Raw genomic sequence first — 13,753 nt, 5'->3', positions numbered from 1 at the left:
GATTTTTTGTTGTTGTATCCAAATAGAAAAACATAGAAATTGTTTTAACTCCAAAATACAGATGCATGATTTTTCATCCCCCCGCTGGATGACGGCTCTTGTTATGGCCAGCGCCGCCATTTCTTTTTTCGGCAACATACTGACACACTAGCTTGTCAGTTTCTTCAAAGCGGCCGCTTTTAGTTTTTCTTACAATAAGCTTTTCTTTGACAGTTAGCATTTTTAATTTGGGCTCACATCTACAAACATTACACTTTGACACACCACATTTCTTGCCTGATTAATCCGAGTTGTTTGACTTCGCTGTGTTTATCAGTCCTGGGTGTAACTCTCGTTTTACTCATATTTGGCGCCACCTATTGTTACAGGTGTATTATTGACATATAAAAGTTTAGACCCCATTTTCAGGGGTTTTCAGGGTTTTTTTTAGACCCCATAAGACAACTATTTTTTTCAGATGTATTCCCTTGTAAAAAAACCTAGTCTTATATTCGGAACAATTCGGTAATATGTAATTATATTAAAGAAAATAAATCATGTTCCATCTATAATTTTTCCACCATTTATACTATTACATAGTTTTACATTTAATAAGTGCAGTTACTAATAATATTGCATGTTTATTTCTTGGAAATGCACTTTTGACTGTAAAGCACTGAGCTTGAGTTGAGATGCAGATAAAATTACCTTTTAACAACCACCTAATTTTTATAGGGAAAAATGTAATGTTCTATTCTTGTTAAATGTACCATTGTTCTTCTATAGTATCATACTGAACTGACCGACAGCTTCAGTGATTTATAAAAAAGCTCTTACTTTGTGTAATTCTTTGCAATTTGAAGAAACCTTTTGTTTTTCATGAGACTTTGAAAGCGATCTAAATCATTCTCCATCTAAATCTAAAGATGTTTGATTTGTAGGTCAGAGCCAGCTGAGAATGTGTCAAAGATCCTGGAGCAGAATCGCTGTCTGCAAGATGAAAACTGCAAGCTGAGCCGAGAGCTGAGTGAAGCTGTGGGACAAACTGCTCTTATGTTTGAAAGGATCATCATGGTGAAACTTGTTTTTGTAGTCTTTTGATGTATAGTTCAGAGAATGCTTTACTCATGCAGCACAGAGCAACAAATTGGTGTTAGAAATGACAGGGGATGTCACTTTTGTGACGGGTTGCATTTTAACAGAATAAATGTTTTATGCTGAGAACGACCAATGTCTTGCACAGTTTACTCGTAAAATAAAAACAGGGAAAATGACTAAATAGATGAATGACCTGCAAAACATTTGTCACATTTTCTCAGTTCAACCACCACTGGCATGTTGATCCAGATGTAGTGTAATTTGGCAGTATAGAAACCTTTATAATTCCTTTACTGTACTGTTAACCATTCATCTTCAAATCTTTGTGCATTTAATTTAATTATTTGATTCTTTTAGACAGAGCAGACAAATGAGAAACTGCAAAGCAAACTAGAGGAGTTGAGGCAGCACTCAGCGTAAGTTTATCAATGTCCTGCCGATCTGTGAACTAATGAGGTTCAAGAATTTGTTCAGTAATTTGAATACATCTCAACAAAAAAAATTCTCATTCTAGGTGTAAGGTGGACCTAACGAAAGTGGTCGAGACTCTGGAAGACCAGGAACTGAAGGAGAATATGGAGGTCATCCAGAACCTTCAACAGCTCATCCTAGAACTGCAGGTAAAGACCTGAGATTGGCCGTTTTAGTGGAAAATAGTGAGAATTTCCAAATTTTCTTTGGAAATGGGATGTCTCTCTCACTTTGTTTCTCTGCAGCAGGTTGCCAGATCTACTTAGGCGGCAAATTATATTAGGTATTCTAAAGACCGTCCAAGTAAAGTATATGCATGGGGAAACGCTGAAATATGCTTTCCTGAAAGTAACACATGGCTCAATGCGAAGTATCTCCCGATCGGGCGAGTGGTACAGATTTTTAGTTTACTTGTGGCCCCACCACAAAAAAAATAGTTTTCATTTTGTTTTTGGCTTGTGTAACCATTTATTGTAATAAGGTTGCCCAGAGAGAATCTTGTCAGAATCTGGCAATCATGTACACATTCAAGTTAAACACTGGAAAGAAATCTATCCTTAAAAAAAATAATAATCTGCAGACAGATCTGGTTGCTTTCTTAATGTGCTTTACATGTTTGTCAAAGGGTTGAATTAAAATAAAATATGTCAGTAAGATTCCTGAGATTCAATTCAGGACTTGAGGCAAGATGATTGAGATTTATCTGGGAGGGGAAAAATATGAATAAAATATACAACATTACAGCTGGCAAAGGACACAAAGGATGATTAGTCATGCCAAATCTACTGCAAAAAGTGTGGTGCCTTGATGTGCAGCAATGATGGTGGCTTCTTGAACTGGTTGCCTTCAACAGGTTTAAGAGTCCACCCCAGTAATGGTGATTTAGAGTCCACTTAACATTTACATTTTATGCATTTAGCAGATGCTTTTATCAGAAATTAGAAATTCATCAAGGATCCAACTATATTAGTAATATACAATACCAGGTTTATTTTACAACTGTATTAGGAAGCAAGCTAGAGAAGAAATGCAGAGAATATATTTAGTGTGTGTGTGTGTGTGTGTGTGTGTGTGTGTGTGTTTGTGTAAATTAATTTGTCTAAGTGTATCAGTGGTTAAGTGCTTGTAATAGAGGTATGTCTGCTTCTTAAAAGATGTGATTGTCTCTGTGGTTCGGGTGGACATTGGCAGCCTGTTTGACCCGAGGGAAACAAAGAAGGTGAACATTTTGGAGAGTGAATGAGAGCTGTTGTTTTGTCCCTTTACAAGGCAAAACATTTCAGAGACCTTAGCTGGGAGAAGGGAGTGTAAACTAGTCAGAGAGAATTGAGGTAGAGAGGTACTGTTCCAGTGGTAGCTTTGAAAGCTAGCGTTAAAACCTTAAATTTGATTCTGGCCACAACTGGGAGCCAGTGGAATGAGATCAGGAGTAGTGTGACATGGTTTCTCTTAGGTTTGTTGAAGACAAGACATGCTGCTGTGTTCTGGATCATCTGAAGGGTTTAAAGGACCATTCACACTAAGGATGATAACTGTAATGTCAATGTATTTAGGAATAGAGTCCACATCATAACTGTAATAACGGCACAGGAACTTTAAAGAGCTTAAAAATTTAAAGCGCCAGCCAGAAGACCTAACTGCAGCGCACACTTGGCATAAAGTGATATTGTGTTTTGGTTGGACGCTATAGTTATCGTTACATTTATCTTTACAGTTACTAGGGATATAAAGGTTTTCTGTAAAAAAATCTAACCGTACCTTTCTCCACCCACGGTTCCGCACACACTTGCATCCTGGTTCATCTCGAATCTGACTATGGATCTATAATATGGTTTGTTGAAAATGTGTAACACAGACACTTCCTCTAATGTATGTTTCTGTTGATGGATACACATGCTGGCTCCGCACTAATACATTACAACAGCCATAATAAAAAAAAAAAACGTGGACAAAACAGTCACTTTGTAAATTTTGTTCACTGCAAGTGGTGCCGAATGCTTGAACATGACCAGTCATTTACGCCGTCATCACCTGGGTGTACCTGAACAGCACATGTTGCTATCTGTGTTTAAACTAAATTAATTTAAGTCTTGCTAATTTAAAGGGTTAGTTCACCCAAAAATGAAAATCCTGTCATTAATTACTTACCCTCATGTCGTTCGACACCCGTAAGACCTCCGTTCATCTTCGGAACAGAAATGAAGATATTTTAGTTGAAATCTTATGGCTCTGAAAGGCCTCCATTGGCACAATGGCACTTTACACTCTCAAGACCCTTAAAAGGTACTAAAGACGTCGTTACAATTTGGCGATTCGACTCTCTGATTCATAACGCTTCGAAGCTTCATGATGCCTTGTTTTGAAATCGTCATCACTATGCAAGTCGTTATTTAGGGTTTTTTTGCGCACAAAAACTATTCTCGCCGATTCATATTTATTTTAGAACCACTGTAGTGAGATGGACTTTGTAACGACGTCTTTAGTACTTTTTAAGGGTCTTGAGAGTGTAAAGTGCCATTGTGCCAATGGAGGCCTTTCAGAGCCATCAGATTTCAACTAAAATATCTTAATTTCTGTTCCGAAGATGAACGGAGGTCTGACGGGTGTCGAACGACATGAGGGGAAGTAATTAATGACAGAATTTTTATTTTTGGGTGAACTAACCCTTTAAACATTCAAAAGCCAGAAGACGCAAATGAAAACTGAGATTTGTCAGTGCACTCATCCGAAGCATGTGCACGTCTCAGACTGCGTGCAAATATTAATATCAAGTCTTGAACTTGAGTAGACCCATTCACACAAAAATTGTCAACATGTCTTCATGAGTATCCCAGCAGACAAAGTCTGTTATGCCTTAAGTGAACTTGTACAGTCAAGAAGGACATCTCATGTGTACAGTATTAATATTTTGGTGACCGCAGCCTAATACTAATGCTGTCTGTGTTTTTCATGTTATTCAAATAACAAAAGACAAGGAAATCACTCACTGCTCTTGATTGAATGGCTTTTATAACTTAAAGGATTAATCTTGAATTTTTTGTAAAATATGCAATGTTATTTTACATTAATTACTTTATTCAATTTCTGTACCTGAAAACAAATGTTAGACTTAACTGAAAAGCTTGAAAAGCACTTTATTTTATTAGTATCGTTGTGCTGTTGCTTGTAGATTATTTGTTCTTATTTTCTTTATTTTTATTTGACAGTAGTCCTTTTTTCCCCTGAACATAGCACATGCAGAACCGAATCAAAACCGTGAACCTAAAACCGTTATACAAACCGAAACATGAGCCATTTGAAGCGTTACACCCCTAATAATTATCGGTCTTTGTGTGAACAGGCCTTTAGTTGTGCTGGCAGAAAGGCCTGCCAGTAGAGCGTTGCTGTTGTCCTGTCTTGAAATTAGAAGAGCTTGGACAAATATGTTGCATACTCTGACTGTAACGGTGTGATGTTTTTTTTTTTTTTTCTCTCTCTGATGGTTGTAAATAGCTGTAAGGCCAGCTCAATTGTCCCAATGGAGGCTAACGATCCACGGGTGAAGGTCTGTTGCGCGCTCTGTCTTTTCAGCTGACTTCTGAAGATTACGTAACGCTGATTATCTAGTAGACACTCAGCATTATGGGCTGAACTGGTTACAGTATCGCGCCCTGACCCTTTTTCCACATCTCCTTAAATGCTCAGACCAAGACAGAAACCTCTTTCAAATGGAAATGTTTTAACAATGGGATTTTACATCACTGTCCCATGGACCTGTATTGACAAAAGACCAATTGGCTGAAGGCACACCGACCATAATAGACAAAATATCTCTAAACTCTTAAAACCTTTATTATCATCTTGTTTACTCCTGTGGGGATGAGATCTTTGTACCAGTCGCACTGAGACATTTCAAAGCTGTAGATGATGCTCCATCCCGGCAAAAATGGCTAAAATGCAGGCAGAGATACAAGTTGAGACCGTGTGATCATCAGGTTGAAATGACACACGAGCTGCGTGTCATCTGCATAAGAGTTGAAGGAAAAGCCATGTTCGTTCCCAGTGAAGTTGTTTAAAATGGAGAAAAGAGGAGCAAGCACTGAACCTTGAGCACCCCAGTGTTTAGCTGATGTGACTCCGATACCCCTCTTCTCCATGAATCCTGGAAAGACCTCCCTGTAAGTTAAGACCGAAGCCGGTGGAAAATAATAACTGAGACCACAGAGGAAGTGTTTAGTACAGACAGAAAGCGGAGGTTACGGCAAAAGGTGACCAGTGGAGAAGTGCTCAGAAGGATGTTGATTAACAAGATGGTTATCAGTGGTACAGTTATGTGTGAGGATGAGGTCTCTGTCTGCTTTGTCACAGAAGTGCTAATTTAAGCAACTTGAGTTAGGTTAAATAGTTAATAAAGTATTTAAACCTTTCTATGACCGCATAAACAAACTTCAAAGATTTTACCTGTTGATTGCTGAATGTGTCATGATTGTAAACTAATGATAATGAAAACATCCTTCCAACAGTGATTTGAAATTGTGCAATAAAACCAAATTACCTGGTCCAACAGAGCGAGAGTGTGGGGATTGCTGCCACCATTGATGCCATGACTTCAGGCGGTGTTTCATCTATGGAGGTACACACTGAGTGTTCCAGTCCTGGCGGTTCAGATACTGGCCCACCAGTGGTATGTATTTTTAAGTCAGTGGATCTCAACGGTGTGTTGTTAAAATTAAAGGTCCTGTTATTCGTGATCCCATTTTTCAAACTTTAGTTAGTGTGTAATGTTGCTGTTAAAGCATAAATAATACCTGTAAAATTATAAAGCTCAAAGTTCAATGGCAAGCGAGATATTTTATTTAACAGAAGTTCCCTTTCAAAGCCTACAGCGAACGGCCGGTTTGGACTACATCCCTGTACTTCCTGCTTTAATGACATCAGTAGAACAGTTTGTTGACTAACCTCCGCCCACAAGAATACACAAAAAAGGGGGTGTGGTCTTGTTGCTCTCCCACATGGAGAAGAGGAAGTGTTGCGTTTGTAGAGTGTGTTTGTCGCCATGTCGTCTAGACGCTGTTATTTTCATCCCGGAGTCAAATCACCTTTGTTTAGCCTTCAGGGACGCTGTACTTTGAGCGCATGCATCTCCCTGTTATGGTAAGAGGCGTGACCTTTCCGGGCAACGTGCGCTAAGCTGCTGTCGAATCACAACACGGGAACCGCTGGCACAATCAGAACTCTTTACGTATTTCTGAAGGAGGGACTTCATAGAATAAGGAAATCCTCAAGCCGTTTTTAGGACAGTGAAAACTGCGGTATACAGATAAGTAAATTGTGTGAAAAATACTGTGTTTTTTTACACGCGAAACATGAACACATGTTATATTGCACACTGTAAACACAATCAAAGCTTCAAAAAAATCAGGAAAAACGGGACCTTTAAGTAAAATTATAGAAATAAGGTGTAATTTTATTGTTTTATTTATTATTATTAATAATAATAAAATATATTATTTAGGCATTAACTCCATTTTAATGTGTTTTACTGACAGCCAAGTGTTTGTTTTTTAAACTCGCAACACTGTAAGGAAAAGTTCCTAATTCACTGCCATGCACTATATAGGGATTAGTGAAGAGTTGAGAACCACAATTCTAAGTGCTAAAATTTGTATACATATATATTTTTCTCTCTCATTCTCCTATTAAAGGAGTAGTTAACCCCAAAATAAAGTGAATCAATTACTTTCTTGTCATTCTAAATCTGTATGATTGACCTGTATTTTTTCATCTGTGGATCTCAAAAGTGCTGTTTTACAAAATGCATCCGGCCTTTTTTTTGTGTAATGAAAGTGAATGTGGTTGAGCTTTAACAATGATAAAACACCATACTTGTGCAATGATCAAAGATTTGAAATATGACGCCATGTTCTTTGACTTTCACTATCCCGTCCACTTTCATTGTTTGGCAATGCACAGTGTTAAACACCCAGCTAAATAAATTAGGGATGCACCGATATGAACATTTTGGCCGATACTGATAAGATAACCAATTATTATCTACACTGGGGAGAACAAGTATTTGATACACTGCCGATTTTGCAGGTTTGCCTACTTACAAAGCATGTAGGAGTCTGCCATTTTTATCATAGGTACACTTCAACTGTGAGATGGAATCTAAAACAAAAATCCAGAAAATCACATTGTATGATTTTTAAGTAATAATTAGCATTTTATTGCATGACATAAGTATTTGATACATCAGAAAAGCAGAACTTAATATTTGGTACAGAAACCTTTGTTTGCAATTAGAGATCATACGTTTCCTGTAGTTCTTGACCAGGTTTGCACACACTGCAGCAGGGATTTTGGCCTGTTTTTTTTGTTTTTTTTGAACACTCAAAAAAAAAAAAGAAGTTCATTACGGCACTAAAAGTGGTTCAAAAAAGTGATAAAGGCTAAACGTTTAAACCAACATTGTGATGCTTGAAGTGTTTTATATCTATAGATTTTATTATAAACAAGACAAGTCAAGTGTTGAATTAAGAGGATAAATGGATCAAACGTGGTGTTAACTTAGTCGGCCGCTTGGTCGTTACTTTAAAAAACCAAAACTTTAATTTAACAAACAAAAAATGCTTTAAACATTTTTCTAAATTAACTTAATAAAGAAACGAAACTACTTTGACATTAAAAACAAAACTGAACAATTTTAATGGCTGCAACAGTGTGTAATGGGGAGGAATGTTTACTCAAAAAAAAAAAAGGTTCTATATGGCACTAAAATAAAATAAATAAAATAAAAAAATAAATTTAAAAAACATCACTTAACTTTATTTGTTTTGTGCCGTTGCGAGCAGCCTGCCTCAGCTTGTCAAAAATGCCTTTTTACTGTGGTGGTGATAGTAGGCTAAACGTTTAAACTAAAATTGTGATGCTTGAAGTGTTTTATGTCTATGGATTTTATTATAAGTAAGACAAGTCCAGTGTTGATTTGAGAGGCTAAATTGATCAAACATGCAGTTAACTCACTGTCGGCCGCTGGCCGCCTGGTCGTTACTTTAAAAAAAAACTTTAATTTAACAAACAAAAAATGCTTTAAAATTTTTTTTTAATTAACTTAATAAAGAAACCAAACGAAATATAACTACTTTGACATTAAAAACAAAACTGAACTATTTTAATGGCTGCAATGATGTGTGGACCTAATAGGGAGGATAAAAAATGTATTAAAAAAAATCGGGACTCGTGCCGATAGTTTTGGTAAGCTGTCGGATACGGCCAGGCTAGGGCCTAGATTTGAGGCCCATGCAGGGCAAACCGAAAGTAAACTGTGCACGGCTGCATGCGTTCAGCCGCTCAGTGCACAAGCACAGCAATGAGGGAAACGGTGAGGGAACCTGTTTTCACCGTCACATCCCTAACGTGTAAAAAGGATAATACATTTTGATTCTATTCTATTTTCCACAATGTCAAACGAACGCAGTTTAACCCAAAATGCAAGCTCAGACATGGCTTTTGCCATATAAGCTCTTGCAGTTGTGCGCTCTGCTGCAGGGAACACTAAGAAGAAGCAAATATATTTAAGTATAACGAGGCTATTAAAAATGGCTTGGCTATAAGATAACTGAAAAAAAGTTTTGGATTTTATAGTGTAAACATATGCAAGCACGAATGAGAGCCGTTTCGAGCGGGATGCCAGGTGTTCGTGGAAAAAACAACAACGAATATTCGAATCACAAATTTGAAAATCGAATACCAACCCATCGAACGAATATTCTAATATTCTGGTCCAGCCCTAGTTAAAACCACAAATTTCTACTGGCCCCCAAGTATTTAATTCGGAAACATGTCACCTTTTTCACCACTTGTGAGTTTGCAGGTCTGTATACAGGTAACGAGTTCAAAAAGGTGCAGCTAATGCAGGTAATGAGTGGAGAAAAGGAGGGCTTCTTAAAGAAAAACGAACAGGTCTGTGAGCCAGAATTGACCTATCGGTAACCCCTCCCCTCGAATGCAGATGAGCCAATAGCAGTTGAGTATCAGTTGCACTCGGACATCTTTAGGTGTCAGCGCCATAGAGAAACATTGGAAAATCCGAAGCTCTCATCGGTTTGTTTGTGTTTATGCTACAAAAATATGTCGTGCCTGAGGTTCTGTAACACTGATTCCAGGGATCCTGAGTAGGGATGGGCGATATGGACTTAAAAATGTATCCCGATATTTTCTAGTATTTATTGCGATAACGATATCAATGACGATAAATGTAGTATCATTCCCCATGTTTTTGGATACAAGTGAAAGCTGCATGCATTCTTGAGAGACTCAGAAAAACAAACAATGATCTGGTAAAACGTACCTGTCATCAAATAGGCTCCTATAATACATATATATATACATATATAATTAATTATTTTTTATGTGAAATTCCACACCAGCCTTTTCAGAAATGGAAAAGTTGCAGATATAATTGTCTTCTGTAAAAGTGCAGGTAATGTTTAAATAGTGCAACTGTGCTAAAAAACATCACACAATACAAACAATAATAATTTTGAAATCAATGACAAGTTTTACATGTAAACCGATTCTGTATTTATTCATACATGGTGCAAACAGTGGTAAAAATAGCAGAAACAGCAAAAGTAATTATCCCAAAAATGTCTTCAGATTACAAAAAAGTTTAAAATAATGATTTAATGATAGAACTTCAGTAATTTGAGTAAAGATAATAATACCACGAATTCTTCTACTAATAAAAATAAACTGCACTAAGGATTAATGAGCTTCTGGGTTCATGAATATTACTCACGTTGTCAGCGCTCATTCAAACTGATTTGTTGAAATCAAAACACAGTAATAGGTGCGCGCCAGCCAATGAGATTCCCGTTTGTGCATTCGTTTCTTCCTGTTTCATGAAAGGCTGAATAATTCCAAATAAACGCCATTATTTTACAGGAAAATACAACAAAAGGATATTGTTTACATGTAGCACGTCAATTCTGTGTTGTGTAAGACTCTCTCGCTCTCTCTTTGAGTGTGTGTGAAACACTGAGCGCTCTCAGTCGCGCGCCTCACACTAGTGTTAAATGTGCGTCAAATACACTGCGCATTCATTGAGATGAACTGAAATAGTTTGCTTTACCGATCGATTGAGACAGAGCGAATCTCTTAAGCGCTCAGTCCAAGTGCTCAGCGAGTGAAAATACATCTGTATGTACAGGTTCAGATTGAACCTTATCGTGGGGAGAATTTTTAACGGTATATCGCAAACGATAAGATATCGCCCATCCCTAATCCTGAGAGGATTTTCTGTTTGTCATACTCTCGTGAAGTTACGATTAAAGTCCCTGCTAACATACAAACCGTAATAACTAACTGTTCTCTCGTCTTGTAACACTGTAGGTCAAAAACACGAAGGTCTACATTTCAGTTCCTCTCCATATTAAACTGGTTATATGTAATATAATTTTAATTTGAGATATGTTTAAGGTCTACATTATGGGTCTACATAATGATGGGTATTACAATCTACGGGTAGTGAAAGGGAGAGCTCGCACGCAGTTTATCGGAGTTGTTTTGCAAATGCAAAGTTTATCAGTTATTAACTGCACCCTTAAAGTCATAAGCTCTGTGTATATGTTTGTTTACTGTTAGTTGTATGAGTGTTTCTGTGTAATTTGCTGTGTATGTTAATGGTAATGCAACGGAGAGAGATAGTTTGTGAATGAAACGTTAATGCGCACTTCTTATGCTTTGTTTGTTCAGCTCTTACAATGATTTTTTGGAGTGAAAAAAGACATAATAAACTTGATAGTCCATCAGTAAAGTTTGGCCATCATTCAGACAGGGTATACGCTACATTCTGTGTCCAACAACATCTTGGGATAAGGTTTTCACTCTGACAGCTGTCATTGTAAGATATAACAACTCTGTTTGTTTGTCCGAGTTAGCAACAGTAACTAAGGGGGGCGGGGCTTACCGATAGGTCAATTCTTACTGGTTGGTAGGTGATCAAATACTTATATCATGCAATAAAATGCAAACTAATTATTCAAAAATCATACAATGTGATTTTCTGGATTTTTGATTAGTTTTAGATTCAGTCTCTCACAGTTGAAGTGTACCTATGATAAAAATTACTTCTACATGCTTTGTAAGTAGGAAAACCTGCAAAATCGGCAGTGTATCAAATACTTGTTCTCCCCACTATATATTTGAAAGCTGCTAATGATATATTGCCTGAAAAATCTAAATCCAAATTTTGATAAACTTTGAGATCCTGATTACAGAAATAAAAGGCTCACCATTAAAAGCAATTTTCCAAACACTTCAACATCAATCAAACATCTACAATACAGTACCCTAGTTTGAACCAGTGTAAGCTTCCTTAACTTTTAAAATTAATTTTACACTCCTATGGCCAACTTTATATATAAAAAAATTGGTAAAACTTTACAATGAGGTTTCATTTTGTTAGCATTAGTTAACATGAACTAACAATGAATGAACAATACTACAGGATTTATTCATCTTAGTTAAAGTTAATCTCTATTTTTAAGATCCAAAGCTGTATCTGTTAAGTAAGCAATAAGGCATGAGAGGCTGTGCTGTAGCGTGAATAAGCATCGGCTGAAGGGCATTGTTAGGCACAGTGCTTGTAACCCCTTCAGCCGTGACTTATTCACGACACAGCAGTAGCCTCGAATTAACTTAACTGTAATTAACTTAACTATACATACCGGTAACTGTCAACTTAACTATCTTCCTTTTCAAAGTTATTCCAATCATCATATTTCAAGCGATTCAAAACCATCATGGTTACCAGCGCACATTTGAAATGTCTCAGCTGAAGGAAATAATCCATTATTTATTGGCTTTAATATATTGGCCTATTATCTGATTGATAACGTTTGCCACCATATCGGTATTAGCCGATAAATGTAGATATATCGTGCATACCTAAAATAAATGTATTTGTATTCATGAAAGAGTCATTGGCCAGTGTAGTTGGTGTAGTTTACCATATGCTACATCCTTTTCCTATATGCCCAACGGATATGTAGTCAGGGCATTGTTAAATCCTAATAGTTTTCACTCTAGTTTGTTTTTTGCTCAAATATTCTATTTAGGACATCAGTGCTGATCCTCAAGCCAAAGGCTCTCCTGAAGCCTACACAGCCCAGCATGCACTGCGGCAGGCTCAGATGTCAAAAGAACTGATTGAGCTTAATAAAGTTTTGGCACTGAAAGAGGCTTTTGTCAAGAAGATGTGTCAGAATGATAGTCATTTGGAGCCCATGCAAACAGAATATCAGGTAAGCCTGGAAACCAAATCATAAAAAGTGATATTGGTGAACTCCATGAAAGTCATGTTAATTTGTTTTACCTCTCCAGGAGAATGTTCAAAGTCTGCAGGCTGCGGTTGGCTCTCTGCAGAAAGAGAAGGAAGATCTCATCCATGCTCTGCAGTCTAAGAAGGACACCAATCAGGCCAAGTAACTCAATATCTATGCCAGTTTCTCTCCAAACTTAAACTGCCAGTTCTAATGCTGCAACACGACACTTTGATAGTTTATTATTTTCATGTCTTGTTTCACTCTAGACTGAGTGAACAACGCAGAAAGAGACTGCAGGAGCTGGAAGGACAAATCACAGAGTTAAAGAGAAAACTGCAAGATCAATCGAAGCTGCTTAAACTGAAAGAGTCATCTGTGCGCAATGTATCTAAACTCAACCAAGAGATTCAGGTTTGTGTTTACAAAGCCTTTAATTTGCTGATTTGGAATGGGACGTTACTTGCATCCAGGTAGCGATGTAATTTGCAGAAAAATACTCCACCACTATTGGACAGACTAATTAGCCTATCTGGACAGCGCACAGACAACTGGAGTGATGCAAACTGTGAACGATTTTGCTTTGTTTGATACTACAACAAAAAAGTGTATATATAGTTGTTGCAACCCTCAGTATCCGGTCAACCCTAAAGGCCTGTTCACACCGGGACGATTTTCGCACGCGTTTATCGCCGACGTTTAACGCCTCGGGACTAAACAATGGGCGCCAATGTGAGTGTTCACACCGACGCGCAAAACGCCAGGCGTAAAAGCGTCATTTTTTAAAAAACGCCTCGGGTTCGTTTTTTTATTTTGACGCGGCGCGTAAAAAACTGTCCGACCAATGAGATCGGCGCTTTTGTTCACGTGCCTGGAGCTGCTGAAGTGACAGTAAAACA

At 37.5% G+C, this 13,753-nt stretch overlaps 1 protein-coding gene across 1 annotated transcript in view; it reads left to right on the top strand.

Annotated features, from left to right (window-relative positions):
• kif4 (kinesin family member 4) overlaps nt 1–13,753 on the top strand; it is a 116,000-nt gene that overhangs the window by 63,708 nt on the left and 38,539 nt on the right. The window contains exons 11-17 of the mRNA XM_079834417.1: nt 921–1,053; nt 1,435–1,493; nt 1,592–1,697; nt 6,095–6,211; nt 12,651–12,836; nt 12,916–13,016; nt 13,124–13,268. Coding sequence (XP_079690543.1) covers nt 921–1,053; nt 1,435–1,493; nt 1,592–1,697; nt 6,095–6,211; nt 12,651–12,836; nt 12,916–13,016; nt 13,124–13,268 — 847 coding nt within the window. The remainder of the gene's footprint in view (nt 1–920; nt 1,054–1,434; nt 1,494–1,591; nt 1,698–6,094; nt 6,212–12,650; nt 12,837–12,915; nt 13,017–13,123; nt 13,269–13,753) is intronic.

The sequence above is a fragment of the Gobio gobio genome (assembly GCF_949357685.1).
Source record: "Gobio gobio genome assembly, chromosome: 14".
NCBI classification, from domain to species: Eukaryota; Metazoa; Chordata; class Actinopteri; order Cypriniformes; family Gobionidae; genus Gobio; species Gobio gobio.
Note: the sequence above shows the minus strand (reverse complement) of the source record. Positions and strands in the feature narration are given on the sequence as shown.